This window comes from Triturus cristatus, chromosome 6 (assembly GCF_964204655.1).
Source record: "Triturus cristatus chromosome 6, aTriCri1.1, whole genome shotgun sequence".
Classification (NCBI taxonomy): Eukaryota; Metazoa; Chordata; class Amphibia; order Caudata; family Salamandridae; genus Triturus; species Triturus cristatus.
In genome coordinates, this window is record NC_140589.1 from 1,433,562,734 (window position 1) to 1,433,582,995 (window position 20,262).

A 20,262-nucleotide genomic window follows, 5' to 3' on the forward strand; every position below is an offset into this window, starting at 1 on the left:
TGTAACGTAACTGGTGCGCATGTAAAGCGCTCTGATATCTTCGGGTCTTGTATTTTGTAGTACACGAGGATTGTTAATGTGGTACTATTGTAGTACTACAAAATGCAGTATATGATTCAGGCCCGGTGGGTGTGTTTTGTGACGTGTAATATATTATTTCATACATCTTGCCATGTGACATGTTTTTATAGATTGGGACAAATGTCTGCTACAGTGATGACGTGTTTTCATGTGAAATGCATCTTATGTAGGATCTCTAGCAACACAGATGGAGAAGTGGGTCATAAGTACCTCAAGTCATCTGAAACTCCTTAACTGCTTTATTTTGGTACCTTAGACACTTGAGGAAAAGACAAGTTCCCATTCGATTTAGCAGCATTTTCACAAAGGAGACTAGTGTGAGAAATGTGCTGTTAGTAACAATGAACCCTAGAAAGAATGCTCACCTTGCATAAGCACTTAGCGTCCTCAACTGTCAATCTGCATCCAGTGTAATACAGTCAAGGTAAACTGAGGTTGAATACAGGTTGTTGTCATAACAGCATAGATAAGAAAATCTATGCGTTTACCTGTTGACTCAATTTGCAAGTATAGAGAATAGGAGAATGTTTCACACACTTTTTGAGGATGCATACACATGTGGATGACTAATATGTGGGATCAATGAGAGTAGATATTCTGTGTAAAACCCCAGGTCTTTCCACAATGATTAAACTGACAATCAAATGGCCATAAACATTGACTGTAATCAAATTTCCAGCACTGCTCTCTTTGCTGTATTTAATTTCAGCCATCTTGTCCTCAATCTGTTTCTTTGCGATCCAATCTGATTTTGAACATAGACACTGGTATGGTCATGTCCTCAGTATGGTGTGGGTATCATCCTCATGGATGCAGAAGACAAATGCTAAAAATCTCATAAAATATTCCAGGGAACAGAGGCATACATATAAAGCTATAGGCAAAATTGTGGCTTATTTGCGGAAATAGATTGTGTTACAGGAGAGAGATTGCCTAGTAAAGCAAAGCCTGCAGCGCTGACGCAGATTTAGAGGGGGGCAGATCAGCGGGTACAGGCCCCTAATACATCGATTAGAATACCTTAAGGACAAGCCCCTAAGGTGCATTACTTCACATCCTGTCAAGATGGCAAACTTGTGATGACTAATCCTTGAGCAGTTATTGAGGTTGGTGTTTCTGAGCTACGTTTACTGAGAAGGGGTAGATGGCATCATTGGGCTTCAGACAAATAGTGTCAGAATATCCTGCTGCTCCAATTGCAGACCAATTGTGGCAATAGCTGGTCTTAATGTGGCCAGACATCACGCTGTTATATAACACAGGACAAGCCCTTTGTGCCCTATAACGGAACCAGAGTATGATGTAGGATTAGAGAAGAGGGTCTGCGAGTCTCATTACTAACCAAGTTAAATCCACATGTGACAACCTCTATGCTACACATACATTTCCTAATGGAGACCATTTGTATCAGAACTATATATATATATTTGTGTTATATCCTTAGTAGGTTTAAACAATTTTGCATTGGTGCAGATGGTGCCGGTGCTCATCAGTAAAAGTGATGCACCAGCACTTAGTGGATGTCGGGATTGCATTTGTTTGTATTTGCTTTTCACATGAAAACACTGGAATGTCCCCAGATCTAAAACAATCACCCCAAAGCTAGCCCAGTAGACTATTACTAATAAACTAGGAATACCCCATGCATGGACCTCCCCTACACGTAAGCACAACTATATATGCATCAAAACCAATGGGCTCCGAATTTAACCTACCCTCTACTAGCCTCCCAGCATAAAAAATAAAAATCTGTGCTCACCTGCATTTGGGCTCTGATTCAGTGAGATTCAGAGCAATAACGGCATTTTGGCTTTGTCAGTACTGTTTTGAAATGGGTTTTGTAAAACTTTGTTGGGAAAGTTGCAAGACCCTCACCAATATTAAAAAAAAAAAAACATTGTCCAAAAGCAAAAATATTTTTGGGTCTTGAAAAGCACACATTGCCATAATAGTCTCTGGAACTGAAGTGAACTACTCTGTGTAAGGATGTGCTCCATGTCATAGAGCGATAAGCGATCACTCAAGTAAAGTTAACCAATTGAAGTGGGATGACCGCTTGTCCCATGCTCTATGCCAGTGGTATCCAACCTTTTGTATAATAGCTACTTATGTCGAACGAAAATCATTGCCAGTTACTATTATTAGTGTTGTAATAGTGACCACATCAGGCAATATAACATTAGTGACCGCCATATGCAAGATTACCAGCAGTGATGTGATCACCTCCATGCATCAGTTAGGGTTGCTAGTAGTAATGGAAAAAAAGCTTTATCAGTTTGGAATGTCAATCAATCAGGTTTCTTATAAAGCATGACTACTCACCCGTGAGGGTCTCAAAGTGCTGAGTGTGTGGGGGGGGGAGGGGGATCTGCAGTTCACTCGAAAGACCAGGTCTGAGGTCCATCCTGGATTGTGGCAGCTATGGTGATAGCCTGAGGTGCTGGGGCAGGGAGTTCGAGGTCTTGCAGCAAGGTAGGAGAAGGATCTTCCTCCAGCTGTGGTCTTGCGGATCCGTGGGATGGTGGCCAGGGCCAGTTGGGCGGATCAGAAATGTCTGGTGGGAGTGTAGAAGGAGAGGCGGTGGTTAAGGTATGTACATCCAGCATTGTGGAGGTCTTGGTAGGCATGCGTGAGCATCTTGAAAGTAATTCTTTTGTTGATAGGTAGCCAGTGCAGGTCTCTCAGGTGGCTGGTAATTTGGCCGTGGTGTGCGATGTTCAGGATGAGTCTGGCAAAGACATTTTTGATGTTCTTTGGTTTCTTTGGAGTTTCTGGGTGGTGCCGGCATATAGTGCTTTGCCTTAGGCGAGTCTGCTGCTGACGAGCGCATGGGTGACCGTTTTCCTGGACTCAGTGGGGATCCACTTGAAAATCTTACGAAGCAGGCAGATGTTATACATGCCAGCCACAGATGCTGTGCCTGAAAGTTATAATAGCAATACGTCTCCCCACATTATTTATCTCTCAAAAAACAGCTTTAAGTACATCAACCTATGAGTTCTGCAAATACACATATTTTTGCCTTGACTACAGTTTTAGCATACATATATTATTCAACCAAGCACAAGGTTTCAGAAGGCTGGGATGCACACGAGAGCTATTTACTAGTAGCTGGAGAGCTACCAGTAGTTCCCAAGCTACTCGCTGGTGAAGCCTGCTCTATGCTGTGGCGAACAGAAGGAAAATGTGAACAGACCAATAGATTAAGAGGGCTGGTTGATGGTCCATATCAGAAAATTAGGTATATAATTTTTGTAAAATAAAATATGCCCTCCTTGGCATCTTCAAGTCAAAAGACGTAGTGATAAAGCTGCCTTTTGTTTTTCCAACTGTTCCTGTCCACTACTAGATAGCTAATCCCTGTTAAGTGGTCAGCAGTTAATGCCAATTGGTCTTTTCTGGGCTCAGGGCCACGCCATATTTCTCGACTCAACTCTCAGCCAAGGCTGTGTATTCCAGCTCTGGAGTTTTGATGATTGGCAGAACTGGTTTTAAGTCACTTTTGACCCCAGCAGTCGAGTACATTTTTACGAGGTTACTCGTCTATATAATTTATCAAAAATGTAATTTCATCATTAAGTTAGATTTTAAAAGTTAAACAGGAAATAATTTCGAAGCTTTCTTGTAGCTCTATTCTAAGTGGAGGTGGAAGATAACGATTTTATTCCCACTGAAGCCTATTATAGAAAAGTGTAGCCAGATTTATAGAGTGAAATAGGTTTTGGCTTGTTTTGTTATGTGATGGCAGATTAACCCCAATATGTAGCGTGCCCCCTATTTTTATATATTAGCACCTTGCCCTTTTAGCTTACAATGCACACTTAAACGGTAACTTACGAATATATAAAAAAGATGGTTCTACATGGCAAATGTAGTTTTCGTAGCCTAGCCAGAATAAAGTGTTGGTCCTGGCAGAAATACCTTTTTTCACATATGTGGGTGGTGTAATTAAGTACTGTAGCCCACATAATAGCATGTTTGACATTTCCACGCAATAGCTGCATTTTAGGCACCATTTAGTGTGGACTTGTAGAGGAGTTAAGTAGACCAAATGGGGAGGTCCAAAGTACAGCATGCTTTAGAAAGGGCGCACAGGTACTTCTTCACTGTTTTAGAGTGGTAAAGTACACAGAGTCCTAAAGCCAGCAGAAATAGAGTCCCAAAATGGCAAAAAATCTGGGGTGACCATGTAGAAAATGGTTGATTTGTTATGGGTATTGTTTTCTGAGACGTGCAGCTTGTGTGGAAACCTTTTGTCATCGTTAATACGGTTTATGTTCTCCACAGACGTTCACAAAAGGCATGATGTTCATATAGAAGTGGCATAGCCAAGAATCTGATAATCTTCAATAACTTATTTTTTTATATGCCTTTTCAAAGGTTGGGAAAATCATTAAAACATCTTCCCAAACTCTAGAAAGTACTTGAAAGTCAGTGGTTCATTGGTTTTACAAGGGTATGTCTAGAAAGGGTGGGCTTCACATTGGCACATTAAATGAAGTTTTGCAAATTTCATTACCCCATACATATGGATTTCTCACTGTTAAGGTTCTGTGAATGGAAAATTAAGGAATATAGTTGTATTCCACAAATGTATTGGTACATAGCACTTTCCATGCATAACTTAAAAAAAACATTATCCTTGTATGAGTATATTCTTATGCATCCCCAAGATTTAGAATTTCGTTGTATTGCTCTTTCACATACCTTTGTGAATTGACCCCCAAACCATCTAAAGTGGGAATAAAATGGAAATGTACAGTTAGTACAAATAGAAGGGACTTTGCCCTCTTCGCACTTTTTCTCATAAAGAGTTGAATGTTTCAGGTGTGATTTACAAACGCCTGACAGAATACTCCCTTGGTACTACTCCCATACTCACTCACACATGCCTTTACGAATTAGCCAGTTTAGTGATTGCTGCCAGTAAGTTTGTCACTTACAGTAGCAGATATTCAAGAGTGAAGTATATTCATTAGTAAGTACCCAGTGTGCTTGACACAATCAAAATATGTTACACTGTGATGTAAGAGTTACAATGCATGATAAAATGTCTTTGGTCAACCACTGTTTGATATCCCCCTTGTATTTTGCCACAGCACTGTGTCTCCATTATTTCTGTAACCTTTGAAGTTTTAAGAGTTGACAGTTTTAATCAGCTGGCCAACTCAAGCTCTTGCAACTTCCTGTGTGCTTAGATGATGATCTTGTTGAGCTGCGGTATTGGAGACAAAATGCAATTTTAATATGCCTGTTGTAAAATGTTTGTATACATCTAAAGTCCCTTCCTTTTCACCTTTCTGAAAGGAGTGGTTTCTTTCTTCACAACAGCTCCTTTCAGAGAAGGCCTTCTGTATCCTCTTGAATGGCACATTTTGATTTACTACATAGTCTGCATTAATGATTATGATGGTTAGAAATGTGCTCACTTTGTTCCCGGATACTTGTAGCCTCACCTCTGTTCATTTCCCCAAGTTACTTGTGCATTTTCCAAATTTTGTGAGAAATAAGAACAGGAAGTTGCTTTGCGTTTAAAATGTTGCCCAATGTAACCACACTGATTTGTCTTTTTCTTAATTTTTTTCTGATCTTAGTCACTGAAGCTGGATTTGGTGCAGACATCGGGATGGAGAAATTCTTCAACATCAAGTGCAGATCGTCTGGATTAGTCCCCAATGTAGTTGTACTTGTTGCAACAGTTCGAGCTTTGAAGATGCACGGAGGTGGACCAAATGTATGCACTCTTTTCTCACTCTAATGCATGTCCTGCATTGATGTACGTTTGGGGCTAAATCATCATGTTGGACTGGGAGTTGGAAATGCAGTGGATTATGCTTCTTTGTGTTAAGTACATTTTAATGTGTTAAACCATGTAAAGAGTGTATTTGATTCAGCATATATTTTGCACATAGATATTCTTCTAAATGATGATTTTTCAGTAATGTGAAGGTTGCCGGCTTAAATCCCTTTGTGAACTGATTGTCAAATTGACCCCCTGACTCTGAATCCCCCAAGACCACAGTACATTTTTGGAAATCGATGGAACAATTCAGGAACAGCATGATGCACTGTGATCTCCAGATGATTCCATGTAATGTGGACACCATATTCAAGGCTAGGTCTTCCTTCTAAAGACATTGCGATCTAAAAGTTACATTCATTTGGTTCACTTGAGGTGCATTGACTTTTTTAATGTAAGCTCAGGACTTGAACATAGTGCCTCAATGATATGGGCAAGAACAAATAGTTGGGTATGAAATGCTTGAATGTGTTTCAGCCACCATGCCGCATTCTGGGTATTTTGTTTGACTGAGCCACTATTGGCAAGGACCAACCATATACAAGTCAGTCTTTGCCATACTCTAAAAGGGACATTCCAGTACAACATACCAGGCCAAATCCTCCCTGCAGCAGATCACAAGCAAACCCGGACATATTTTGCACTGGATGGGCATCACCAGAGGGGTGCAGCTTTAGTCTGATACAGTGAGCTACAAGACCGCTCTGATGGTCTTGCCACTTTTGGGACCGGTGAAAAATGATTTGGTTTTCAGTGGACCCTGTTTGCAACTGCTCAGAGTGGGTAAAAACAATGGACTGGATTGTGTCCTGAGTAATTTTCAATGTCTAAATTTAATCCAAGCAATCCTTTCCTCACGTTCTGTATTTGTCTTAGTGGGAGGGATGTATCCGCATTCAAGTTCTGAACTCTTTATACAGAGAACTCAAGACCTTATTGGACTCGCTGATGGGGTGCAACATAGCTGAAATGCGTCTGAAGTTGATCTTGTTCAAGTGGAGAGGGCTTAGCAGTAAGGGTGGGCTGTCTCATTTGCAGCATGGTCATGACTAATTTGGGTTGGCCCCTGTCTTGTGGCACAGGTGAGCTAAAACAGTGAACTGGAGTGAAGCTTATAGTAATACATGGGGCTGAGAGTTCACTCCTTTCAGTCATCATTTTTTGTGTTTCCTGATGCCATAAAGTCATCTTTAAAACGTTCCCACATAGGTATTCATATTTCTCTTAACAGTGTTTTATTCATTATCTCTTACTCTTGACCGAAGGTCTGCAATTGCTCAAAACTGAATTTGACAACCAGTAAAGGCAGCCTGGAAAGACTTATTCAGTACCTTGAGACACAAGGTTTTTTCATCTAGTCTATGTTCTCTTTCATAGTACTGCTTCTCCGTCTGGCCTTGTGTAGTCTAAATGTATATTTCTTGTACTTTGTTTATTCCCTGGCACTGCTGTGCAAGTGCATGGTGGCATCATGAATCTGAAAGAGACAGTTATAGATTCCTTACCTTAGAATTACCCCCAGGCGTCAGACTGGATCCAGGGAATTTTTTCTTATCAGTACCCCTGCGCGTTAGTAGGTGGCATCGGTTGACTCCGTCGCCGGGATGACATTGCGGCACCTACATAGACGCCGCCCCTGCGTGCTGACGTCAGTTGTTTATTTTTCCGCGCCAGCCTTGCGTAGATCCGGAGAGAGCTGCCCCTAGTCACTTTTTGACTAACTTTTTTCGACGTTTTGTCAACTTAATTTTTGGTCTATCGACTCCTGGTGTGCGAGGGAAGTCCCAACGCTGGGCTGGGTTCAAGCCTTGCGTCTCCTGTCACAAGCTGATGTCTGTGACGGATCTGCACCTTGTGTACCTTTGGTGTATGGAGCGCGACCATGAGTCGAAGTCGTGCTTCGACTGCCGGGCCATGAATCCAAAGTCTTTGCGGGAGTGGTCCCGAAAGTTATTGGACATGTTCAGTGAACTATGCTGGACATGCCCTTCGATGGCCGTCGCCTTTTTGGCCACAAAGCAGACTCTGCGCTGGAGCCCTTTAAGGATTCTCAGGATACGGCCAGATCCTTGGGCCTTGCTGCGTCTTCCTGTCCACTCCAGTCTGCTTTTCGCCCCCTTTGTGGCTACGGAAGGGGCGCCCAGCCAGGTTCTGCCCTGCCTAGCCACCGGTTCATGCAAACTGCCCAGCCTCTGTATGGCCGCGGACATGGGACCCGGCAACCTCGCGAGTCTGGGAGCCAGTGGGTGGGCCAGTCCACCCTTTCCCCCTCCTGCAACAGCCTTCAAACCCTCGTAGTCCGACCTTTCAGGGCCATCAACGTCCAGTGGTCGACAGGATTCGCCATCACCTCCCCCACTGGCAGTCCATCATGTCAGACAGGTGGGTTTTGCAAATAGTCCGAAGGGGCTGCTCCCTCCCCTTCAAGACTACTCCTCCCTCCATGCCACCGTCTTTCGATCGCATGTCGGAGGGCCATTTGGTGCTTCTCAGCCAGGAAGTCTCAGTTCTCTTGGCCAAGGGAGCTATTGAGAGGGTCCCTGCGCCAGAAGTAGGTTGTGGTTGCTATTCCCGCTACTTTCTGGTGCCCAAGAAGGACAAAGGCCTGCGTTCTTTTCTAGACCTCCGGACCCTCAACCACTTCCTCCAGAAGGAGAAGTTCAAAATGCCCACGTTAGCTCAGGTCCTGTCTGCCCTCGAGACTGGATGGTGGCTTTGGACTTTTAGGACGCCTATTTTCAAATTGCCGTCCTGCCAGCACACAGACACTACCTGCAGTTCATGGTAGGCCACAAGCATTTTTAGTCACCGTGCTCCCCTTTGGCCTTACCAGTGCCCCTTGTGTGTTCAAGAAAGTGATGGCGGTGGTCGCAGCTCATCTGCGCAGATCAGGGGTTCCAGTCTTCCCCTATCTTTACGACTGGCTGTTAAAGGCAGGCTCGCCCCAGGCTGTCGTCTCCTACCTCTCAGATGCTCCATTTCATCGGAGCTGTTCTGGACACAGTGTAGTTTCGGGCCTACCCTCCCGAGCAGCGAGTCTGGGATATTCGGGCTATGATACTGATGTTTCAGCCTCTACCCCGGATATCAGTGAGAATGACCCTGAGGCTACTGGGAATCATGGCCTCCTGCATCCTGCTAGTGGATCATGCCAGGTGGCCTTTGCGGGCTGTGCACTGGGACCTGAAGTTCCAGTGGGCACAGCATCAGGGAAATCTTTCAGACTACGTCCAGATCTTGGAGGGAACTGTACAACAACTGCATTGGTGGTTAACAAACCCGGCTTGGGTCAGAGGCAGATCCCTCTTCCCTTCCCCAACCAGACCTAACAGTGATGACCTATGCGTCACTCCTGGGATGGGGCGGCCATCTGGGAGAAGGGGAGATCAGAGGCGTCTGTCTCCGGCAGGGTCCAAGCTCCATATCAACCTGTTGCAGCTCCGGGTGATCCACCTGTCACTGAAAGCATTTCTTCTCTCCCTCAAAGTGAAGGTAGTGCCGGTGTTCACAGACAACACTGCCGCCATGTAGTACTGCAACAAACGGGGCAGGTGGGGTCGTGGACCCTATGTCAAGAGGCCCTTCGCCTCTGGACATGGCTGGAACATCAGGGCATGTGGTCAAAGAAAAAGGGGGGTAATAGGTCCGGATTCTCAGCAATCCTGCATTAATAGAGCGTGTCTGGTGAAGGTTACGTGTTTGACAATGGGAGACCCCTTCCCCATTACTAGTACAGAACTTTAGGATGTGCCCAAACAAGTTAGAGTAATCACTCTTTTTCAAGGAAAAATTCCCCAATTTATTGTTTAATTTTTTGATTTTTGGATGCTTGATTCTTCACAATTTGATTCATATGACACGTAGGCGGATCAATAGATCCCTGTAACAAGAAAGGACATTTAACAGCCAGTAGTCGGTCTCGGTAACACGCGTCAATGTATAAATCGGGGAGGGCCCTCAGCGATTGTTCCATTGACGCTTGTTACCAAGACCGATTATGAAGACCTAATGCCCAAGTGTTACAATCCCGTTACAATTACGGAATTCAGAAACAGGATTTGACGAACATGCATAGACCTTAATATTTATCACACCCTGAGTAAGCCCCAGGCCGGAAGGCCATTGTGAGAGGGTGAAACACTTGTTGGCTGTTAAATGTCCTATCTTGTTACGGGGATCTATTGATCTGCCTGTGTCGCATGAATCAAATTGTGAAGAATCAAGTATCCAAAAATCAAAAAATGAAACCATAAATTGGGAATTTTTTCTTTGAAAAAAGTGTTTACTCTTACTTGTTCTGGCACATCCTAAAGAACATCAGGGCATGTGCCTGGCGCTTCAACACCTGGCAGGTTCACTGAACGCCAGGGCTGATGAACTCAGCGGTTGGGGCCTGGTGGATCACAAATGGTTTCTTGACGCGGAGGTAGTGCAAAGTCTCTTTCAGCAGTGGGGAAAGCCTTGGTTAGATCTGTACGCCACCAAAGAGAACTCTGTATCAGCAGGTGTGCTCGTTGGAGTTTCCAAGGCGGTACTCACACTGCGATGCTTTTCGTCGCTAGTGGAACTGTGGCCTCCTGTATGCCTTTCTGCCTGTACCACTTCTGCCCCAAGTGCTGAAGAAGGTAAAGCACAACCGGGCCCAATTCTTTCTTGTGGCTCCGGACTGGGCACGAAGAGTCTGGTACCCCAAGCTCCTGAGCATGGACATAGATTCTGCGATCAGACTACCCTTTCGGGAGGACCTTCTGTCGCAGCAACAGGGGACGGTCCTCCACCTGAACCTCTCCAGCCTTCACCTCCTTGCATGGAGATTGCGCGGTGACCGTTGATAGCTTTTGGCCTTTTGCCCGAAGTCGGGAACTTCATTTTGGTAGCCATGCATCACCCCACTAAAACAGTATACGCCTGTCAATGGAATAAGTTTGTGGCATGGTGCACAGCAAAGGCTATGCATCCCCTTTCTGCCCCTCTTTCTGAGGTTCTTTTGTTCATTCGTTCTGTGGCCCAGCAGGGCTCTGTTCTGGGCACTCTAAAAGGCTTTCTTGTAGCTTTTTCTGCTTTCCTTCGGCTAACAGATCAGCCCTTGTTATTTAAGTCCCCTATTGTAAATAGATTCTTTAAGGGTATTATTAATCTCTTTCCTCCATCTCCTTTCATATTGCCCCAGTGGGACTTAAATCTTGTTTTAACTTATCTTATGTGTTCTCCCTTCGAGCCTCTTCGCAATTGTACTCTCTGGCTCCTCACTCTGAAAACTGCTTTCCTTGTTGCCATCACCTCTTCTCGCAGTGTGAGTGAGCTTCAGGCTCTATCTTCAAAGCCTCCTTTCTTTTCTGTGCATCCGGACAAAGTGGTACTTAAGACGAGACCCTCGTTCCTCCCTAAAGTGGTTGCACCTTATCACTTAGGACAGACTATCACTTGGCCCACCTTTTTCCTACCTCTGTACCCTTCAAAGGAGGAGGAGACACTCCACGGTCTGGACCCTGAATGTGCGCTGTCCTTCTACCTTGACCGCACAAAAGATTTCCAGGTGCATGATCAACTCTTCTTTGGCTATGTGGGTGCCAAGAAAGTCAGGCTGTCCAAAAGCGTACCATCTATCGATGGGTTGTCCTTTATATTAAAGTCTGTTACGCTTTAGCAAAAAAAGAACCTCCGGTGGGGCTGCGTGCTCATTCCACTAGGGCTACGGCAGCAACTACTTCATTGGCACGTGGAGTCCCACTTCATGACATCTTCTTGCGTCCACGTGGGCATCTTTGCACACATTCACCAGACATTACTGCCTGGACAGCCAAGTCTGGAGGGACAGCTATTTTGCCTGTTCTGCCCTCCAGGACTTTCTGGTGTGAACTTAGTTTGCAGCCCTCCTCAGGGGATGGTATTGCTCGGGTATCTATTCTAAGGTAAGGAATCTATAACTAACCGTCTTTCAGATGAACAAGTTACCTACCTTCGGTAACACTGTATCTGTAAGATACAGAGGTTAGTTTCCGTCCCACCTATCCTCCCCATTCTGCGAACTGATTTCTAGGGATAGGGACTCCCTTTCATGGCCCTAGTTGTGGCGCACCAGTGGTCAGTGACTCTGTGCTTCTGGCGCGGAAAGTCTTGTCAGAACTTACGTCAGCGCGCAGAGGCAGCGTCTGTGTAGGCACCGCGACATCATCTCGGCGACCACGATGCCGGCGACGGACACAGAGTCGACCGACGCCACCTACCAACACGAAGAGGTACTGCTAAGAAAAAATTATCTGGATCCAGTCTGACGCTTGGGGGAATTCTAAGGAAAGGAATCTATAACTAACCTATGTCTCTTACAGATAAATCGTTACCGAAGGGAAGTAACTTGTACATCACCCTCATAGTAGCATACACCTGAAAACTGAGCACACTTTTAAAATGCTCATGCTCACTACGAGAGACCAGGGTGAGAGGAGCAGATGGAAGGACGTATGACATGCTAGTGCTCAAAAAAGAAAATTGAGTCAGAAATGCATCCAATTGTCTCTTTATAGACAGGTAATAGGCAACAACAGTGTGTAATCAAGCATGCATCGCAGAGCGAAGATATGAGTTTGAGATGGTGCCTCATTGGCAAATTTGTAACAGTAGGCAGACAGCGAGATTACCACAAAATGTGTTTTATGAAAAACGCGACCAACTCTTAAGGCATCACGAATAGGAAAACCACAGCATCCAAACTCCCTAGTATTCCAGAATACCACTCACCATGCAGTTACGTACAAAACACCCTAATTAACCTTTCAACCCTTGCGAGTACTCGTTGATGCTGGTTTGATGTGTACCTGATAGGGTCACTAGCCCCCCCCCCCCACACTAGTGAGGTGCCATTTTTATCAGGAGACTTTGAACGCTGGGTGGGTGAAAAATTGTGGCTCTGCACAGATTCCAAAACTTTCTATCCCAAAAATATGAGGAAAATGTGCATTTTTAGACAAAGTTTGAGGTTTAGGAGGGCTTCTGGGCAAGAAAACATGAAACCTGGTGAGAGCCTGGCAAGTCGCATCACCTTGGACTCCCTAGATGTTTAGCTTTAAGAAATGTCTGGGGTTCACAGGTTTTTCAAGGTGGCGGGTGAGTTAGGGCCCAATATCCGCAGCTATCCACGTCATAAAAAAGCACAGCTTCTGCTAGGTAAAATAGGATGTCTCCACAAGTCGAATTTTAGGGTGTATTGTGTTGAACAGAATGGTCTAGCTGACATAACAGCATATTTCTTTTGAAAGACTACTTTTGTGACACAAGGTTACAGCTGAAAATGTTGTCACATCTGTTTTTCCGTACTCCTTTTCAATATTATTTTATTTCAACAATTAATTTCTGTGGGAAAATCATGTGGGGTGTACACAAATTGCCCCTTGCTGAATTCAGAACTCTTTTCTGTAATGTATAGCTCGGTTTCTCATCTGTCTCCACCACAAACTGGGAGAGGTGTGGCGCAGGGGCCAGAGCAGCTGACTCCAGTGCGCAGGGCTCTTAGTTCAATACCCGGCGGAAGCTCAGCTCGTTACCATGTGGCTCTGGGCAATAGCTTACTTAATTCCCCGACCCCCCCAGTGCCTTAAAACCTTAAGGGGTAATATGCTTGCGCTTTATAAATATGGATTGTAAACTAGAAATAGGCTCAAAGCACAATAACGAGGAGTAATAGAATACCGCTTAGAAAAGTGCCAAATTTGTGGTAAAAGGTTTTTTTTTCATTTTTTTTTCCAGCTCTTCTTCTTCTTGAAAGCTGGGAAGATGGTGATTTTAGCACAGCAAACCTTTTGTTGGTGACCTTTTTAGGAAGAAAAAACAGGCACTTTCTTGTGCAAAAAGAACAATTGATGGACAGAATGCAGAACAATGTCATACATTCACCCCAGTACAGGGATCTGGGCCTAAATCCATAATGTTTTTGCTCACCATGCCATTCCAGTTTGGACCCTGCCATATGCAAATCAGTCTTGACCCTGCGCTCCAATGGGAATAGTCCAGCCCGAACTGCCAGGCCAGGTCCTCCCTGGACTGGAAACCAGCATCTTAGGACCGGTTTCGGGCTTTCAGCCCTCATCAGCCAGGATAGCTTGACTCCAGTGGCATGGAGAGCACGGGATCCACATCTGGGCATACCCGTCCCACTCGGGGTGACAAATGCACAAAGAACAATTGATGGACAGAATGCAGAACAGTGTCATACATTCATCCCAGTACAGAGATCTGGGCCTAAATCCATCGTTTTTTTGCTCACCATTTCATTCCAGTTTGGACCCAGCCATAGGCAAATCAGTCTTGACCCTGCGCCCCGATGGGAACAGTCCAGTCCGAACTACCAGGCTAGCTCCTCCCTGGACTGGAAACAAGCATTCTAGGACCGGTTTTGGGCTTTCAGCCCTCATCAGCCAGGATAGCTTGACTCCATGGCATGGAGAGCACGCGACCCACGTCTGGACATAGCCGTCCCACTTCATTGTGCAGCAGTAGTTCGCCATTTTTCCCCCAAAAACCCAAAGTGTAGCTATATATTAGCTATTTTCTCTCACCCATCCAGGAGAATCCACAAATCCTGGGTACCCCTAGATTTCCCTTGAGATGTGAAAAAGTACACAAAGGTGGCGTGGATACCTTATATGGAAAATTTTATAAAGGCGTTGGCACAAAGTACCCCTAATAGCAAAAAAAAAAGGCCTCAGCACTGGGTTGGAAAAGCCTTAGCAGCTAATGGATTAAATGATATCTTATGTGGAGAGCCTCTTTGCCTTAAAAAGGGTATGCGTTTAATTATGGGTTGGAAAATTAGGGATTTCAACTAATTCTGTTGCATGAAAGTATGTGTGGTTGATTGCTATCACTATTGTAATCTTCTTTCTGCAGGTTCTCCTCAGCCTCACGGACTAATTGGCAACTGTACAATAGCAGTGTCGGTTTTGTTTTCAGACTTAATATTATTGAAGGGTTATGCCTCTGGATCTTAGGGTATGGATGAGTGGTCTGTATAAAGAGGCGATTTTAGCAAAGCAGATGAGGGAGAGGTAAAAACAAACACAGTTTTCAGGATTATATCAGCATCAAATTAATTTCCTCTTACACACTATGCTTGTTGGCACATTATTGCGTTGTCGGTACACAGTGTTAACACTGTGTCAAAAATATTGTCTGGAATAAATATTGTGATGGTGATATTCTCTGAAATATTCGGTCCCATGTCTTGTTTTTAAGTATTTAATGTTTTTAAATATGATTGTACATGTTTTTATTATTTTGTAATGTATGATTTTGTGTTCTTTTTATTAAAGTTCTTTGTAATTTTCTAGTAGTTTTAGTGTTTTGCTAAAGTTTATAAAGTGTTTTTGAGTATATTTATTTTTTAAATTGTTAGTTAGATTTGAATATATTTTAATAGTTTTATACTTTTTCAATTTGTTAAATTTAGTTGATTGATTAGATTTTTAATTATGTAAATTTGTAACATTTAATTCCTATTTTGTAAAGTTTTTTTAATTGGTTATTTACATTATTAGTTATGTAAATTATTTAATTTATGATTTTTTTAAAATAATTTTTTAATTATTCAGTTTAATAAATGTACATTTAATTAAAGATAATTGCTTTTTTTTGTTTTAATGTGTAATGTTTTTTTTTAAAGATCCAATAATGTTTTAGTTTTATTGTGATTTTGTTTAAATGTTAGTGTTAATTGTGTATGTTTATATTGGTTATTTTTTATATAAACTTTTTAAACGTATTAGTTTAACTTCATTTGTAAGTACATTTTAATAGATAAAGTTGCTTAAAGAAATTGGTGTTTTTTTTATGGTTACTTAAAAGTTTTTATGAATTTTTCAATTTATATTTTTTTAATTTTATACTGTGATTTTTCTATAAATGTGTAATAATTATATTTAGTCTGCAGTGGGAATATTAAATCTGAGCTGTCCCCAAACCCCTTTTGTTGCCCCTTAGGCATCACACTGTGCTTCCACTCCAGAACAGGTGCATCCGTCCTTCTCCCTAAACCCTCCCCCCACCGGGGTGAATTGAGGCGGTGTGCCAACAATCTTCCTCCGGGGGACATAAAGGCCCCTAGTCACCACAGGACAAATATTCACAAAAATTTTAAATGGGGGTGACTCACCCAGACATCATGCCATTTTCCCACCCCAGAACAGGGGGTGCATTGAGGGTGTTTACCTAAAATCGGCTCCAGGGTGACTGAAAGACCTCTAGAAACCAGGAATTTCAACATAGCACCTAAGCAAACAAAAGGCTAGAGCGACCTACTCTGGCATCAAGCCAATACTCCGACCCCAGAATGGGCAATAAAGCATTTCTGTTACCCTAGGGCATTCCTATCTTTATGACAAGAAGGGTAATTTGGAAAACAAAATGTTTTTTTTTTTGTTTGTTTTTTAAACACATGGGTAGCAGAGTTGGGCTGAGTCCCAGTAGCATCCTACTGCTATGCTGAATGGCTGCAGTTTTCGGGCTCGGGTTAGCTGCCCCCTAGGGAAAGCTACCACCGCCAGATATTTCTGAAAACGAAATACCTGGGGCAGTCCAAGATGGTGTGCCTTGTGTGGATCCCATGGCATTTTCTTACACACAAAGCCCTGCAGATCTCAAACTGTGACTACAATTGCAGATTTTCCTTGAGTAGCCTCCAGTGTTTGGGCCTGGGCTCCGTAGCCACAAAGGGAATCCTACTAAACCCAGACATTTCTGAAAGCTAGACATCCAGGGGAGTCCAAGGTGGTGTGCATAAAATGGTTCCCTCAACATTGTTTTTGCAATGCTGTGCAAACCTCAAACTTTAACTAAAATTGCACATATTCCTTTCATTTCTGTGACATAAACTTCCAGAAACCTCAGGGATCCACAAAATTCCCAACATCCAGTTTTCCTCCACTTGTCCCAATAGAAATGCTACCCCAACTGTGTGACTTGGCCTAGTGTCCCCCAACAGGCACTTCCAGTGACCTTGGTTTGATGCGTGCCTGTCAAGTGCACTAGGCCCAGCCACACAAGTGGGGTGGCATTTTCATCGGAACAAGTGGGGGAACTCTGGGTGGGAGGAAATTTGTGAATTCCTGCCGATTCCTGAAGTTTACATCACAGAAATGCAAGGAAAATGTGCAATTTTTGTCAGCGTTTGAGGTTTGCAGGCCATTGTGTTTAAGAAAACTTTGTGGGATCCACGCGATACATACCACCCTTGACCCCCCCAGGTGTCTAGTTTTCAAAAATTCCTGGGTTTGGTAGGTTTCCCAGGGTGGCCTTAAATCCCCTGCCAAAAAATACGCTGCCACCTCATTGCCAAATCAGATCATTTTTGTGACCGGAAATGATTTTTAGGGCCTTTTCTGTTGTGAACACTAGGCCTCCCACACAAGTTAGGTACTATTTTTATTGGAAGACATGGGGACATGGCAGTTGGTAGGAAATGTGTGGCTCCCTGCAAATTCCCAAACTTTTTATCACAGAAATGTGAGGAAACTTGGTTTTTCTCATCAACGTTTGAGGTCTGCTAGGTTTCGGAGTAAGAAAACCTTTTGAGAGTCACACAAGTCCCCCCACCCTGGATTTCCACAGGTGTCTGGTTTTAAAAAATTTACAGTTTTGCTAGATTTATCTTGGTGCTAGCTGAGCTAGGGACCAGAATCCACAGCTAGCTTCATTGAAAAAGTGGTGATTTTCAGTGGAAAAAATGTGATATGTCCATGTTGTGTTTAGGGTCCTTTCCTGTCGCAGGCACTAGACTACCCACACAAATGAGGTACCATTTTTATTGGGGGGACATTTGGGAATACAGAATAGTAGAACATTTTTATTACCAATTCTCTTCATTTGTGCCTTCCAAATGTAAGACAGTGTGTAAGAAAGAAGACATTTTGCTAAATGCCCTCTGAATCGCATGATAGCATGGGTACCCATAAATTCAGAGATGTAGAAATAACCACTACTCATAAACTCTGTATCTGGTGTCTATTTCAGAAATACATAGGTTTTTTTGATACCCATTTTACACTCTTTATATTTTACCATATTAATTGCTCTATACCCGGTACACAATAAAAAACCAGTGTGAGGTGCAGTTCAGTTATTAGCTCTTGGTCCCACTCGTTCTTGGAGAATCTATAAACTTTATATATCCCGGCGACCAGAACGTAATTGCATATTGCTTTTGTAAATCAGCTTTCGTAACAAGAAGTTACAAATAAAAACGTTCTCACAAATGACCATTTACTTCCTACTTATTTTCAATATTTTTTATTTCAACAATTAGTTTCTTTGGTAAAACCTTGAGGGATCTAAACAAATGACCCCTTGTTGAATTTAGAATGTTGTCTATTTTTCAGAAATCTATAGCTTTTTGGGATCACCATGGGTTTTATGCTGGTTCCCCCACAAACAAAGTAGTTTGAAAGCCCAGATATTAGGAAAAATGGTCTACCTATTTGGAAAATGCCAAAACTGGTATGAAAATTACTTTTTTTGATTCAGCTCTGCATGTTCCTGACATCCAGAAAAATTGTGACTTTAGCACAGCAAACCTTTGGTTGATGCCATTTTTAGGAGGAAAAAACAAAAGCTATTTAGTGGAGCACTTTGAGGCTGATTATAACAGCGGGACCCCCACTGACAACTTGTCGGTGGTGGTCCCACCGCCACCGGTACCATCTTATCCGCCTGCCATATTTCAATGGCGGGTGGATCGTTGGCAGTCAGCAAGACCGACAGCCACGCATCTGACAGGCTCCTTGAGCTCGTCGGAGAGGGTTGTATTCCCTACCATGGTGACGGCGCTTACCAGACACCGCTGTAGGGATTACAATGTCCCTTTCCGCCTGTCTTTTCATGACGGTTAGCCCGCCATCAAAAAGCAGACAGAAAGGGACTTTGGGGTCCTGTAACGTGTCCCCCTTGCCCTCCGATATTGACACTGGGGGCTACATATCCCTGCATCATCTGTCAGGCACCACATGGTGCTTGCCACGTAGTGCAGGGATATGTCGGGTGTCCCTATTTTGTATTACGGCAGGTGCTGCAGCCAGCAGCACCCGCCATAATTCAAAGTATAGGCATTGCAACCGCCGTGGTGGCGGTCGCATCATAATGCCTGTGTCGGAACCGCTGACAGCCTGTCTGGACGCAAGTCCTCTCGCCATCCTAATCAGCCCCTTAATTCCTATTTTTCCCCCAAAAAACAAACATGTGCTATATTTTGGCAATTTTTTCAGTTCCTTCCAGGGGAATCCACAAGCCCTTGTTAACTTTGGAATTCCCAGGAAGTTAGGAAAAAAGGATGCATGTTTGGTGTAGATGCCTTAAGTTGAAAAAAAAATGATAGAGGCCTAAGCGCGAACTACCCCAAATAGCCAAAAAAGGGCTTTAGCATTCTAGGGGGAAAAGCCCTAGCAGCAAAAGAGTTCAAAATGTTCAGTTATTAGTTTGTACTTTAAATAAAAATCATAATTCATTTGTTTATTACATACACACATATATATATATATATATATATATATATATATATATATATATAATCTACTGGCGGTCGCCAGTAGATAGTTATAGTTAGGACCGTGTTTCCATAGGAAATCTGAAAATTCTATTTTGAATGACTTTGGCGCCGGTTGATGAATCCTCGCGAAATTTTCAAAACTAATAGGGCGCTCCGCTCAGCTTCTACCCTGAAAGTCTCGGGGTGATTCGTCAAGCGGGGGCTGAGAAAAAAGGGGGGTCCCAAAACGCATTTTCCCCATACATTTTCCCATAGGACCTTTAGTCGAAGGTACAGCCCGAACGGCTGAACAGAATTACTTGAAATTTGGCAAAGAGGTAGTCCTCAGGTCAGGCATGTGCCTTTTGCATATATGGTGTCAATCTGTTCAGTAGTTCCTGAGAAAATAGCATTTAAAAGCATATTAATATCTATACACGCGCACCGTGCGCGCACGGTGCGCGCACCTAATTCTGATTGGTGGTTACATATCAGTCAACATTTGAATAGGTCGAAATCAGGAAGTGTCGGCCGCCATTTTGTGTGTTATGTGTGTGACAGTGAAAAAGAGAGGTGGAGAACGTGAAAAGGGGGCAGGGTAGAGAGTTCCTGACCCCCTAGCCTTTGTCAGGGGGTCCCTGAAGGACCCCGAAGGGTGAAATTTTTTTATTTTTTTTTCAAATAATCGCGGGGTGTGCGCATGGTGAAAATCCTTAAAAAAGAAAAAAAACCATTTTAAATGAGCCATTCCATATTACAGGATACAGTCAATCTATAACTGTATACATAGGTAGCGTAGTGTAAAATAAATATATAAAAAATATGATAAAACGTACATAACTTAGCATTTAAAAAACCTTACAAATTCACTTAA

The 20,262-nt window shown here is 43.3% G+C and overlaps 1 protein-coding gene across 3 annotated transcripts in view; it reads left to right on the top strand.

The window, feature by feature from the left end:
* The window catches only part of MTHFD1L (methylenetetrahydrofolate dehydrogenase (NADP+ dependent) 1 like), a 1,409,858-nt gene that overhangs the window by 888,840 nt on the left and 500,756 nt on the right, over nt 1-20,262 (top strand). For all 3 annotated transcript variants that reach the window (XM_085612491.1, XM_085612490.1, XM_085612492.1), the window contains exon 21: nt 5,676-5,815. In XM_085612491.1, coding sequence (XP_085468617.1) covers nt 5,676-5,815 — 140 coding nt within the window. The remainder of the gene's footprint in view (nt 1-5,675; nt 5,816-20,262) is intronic.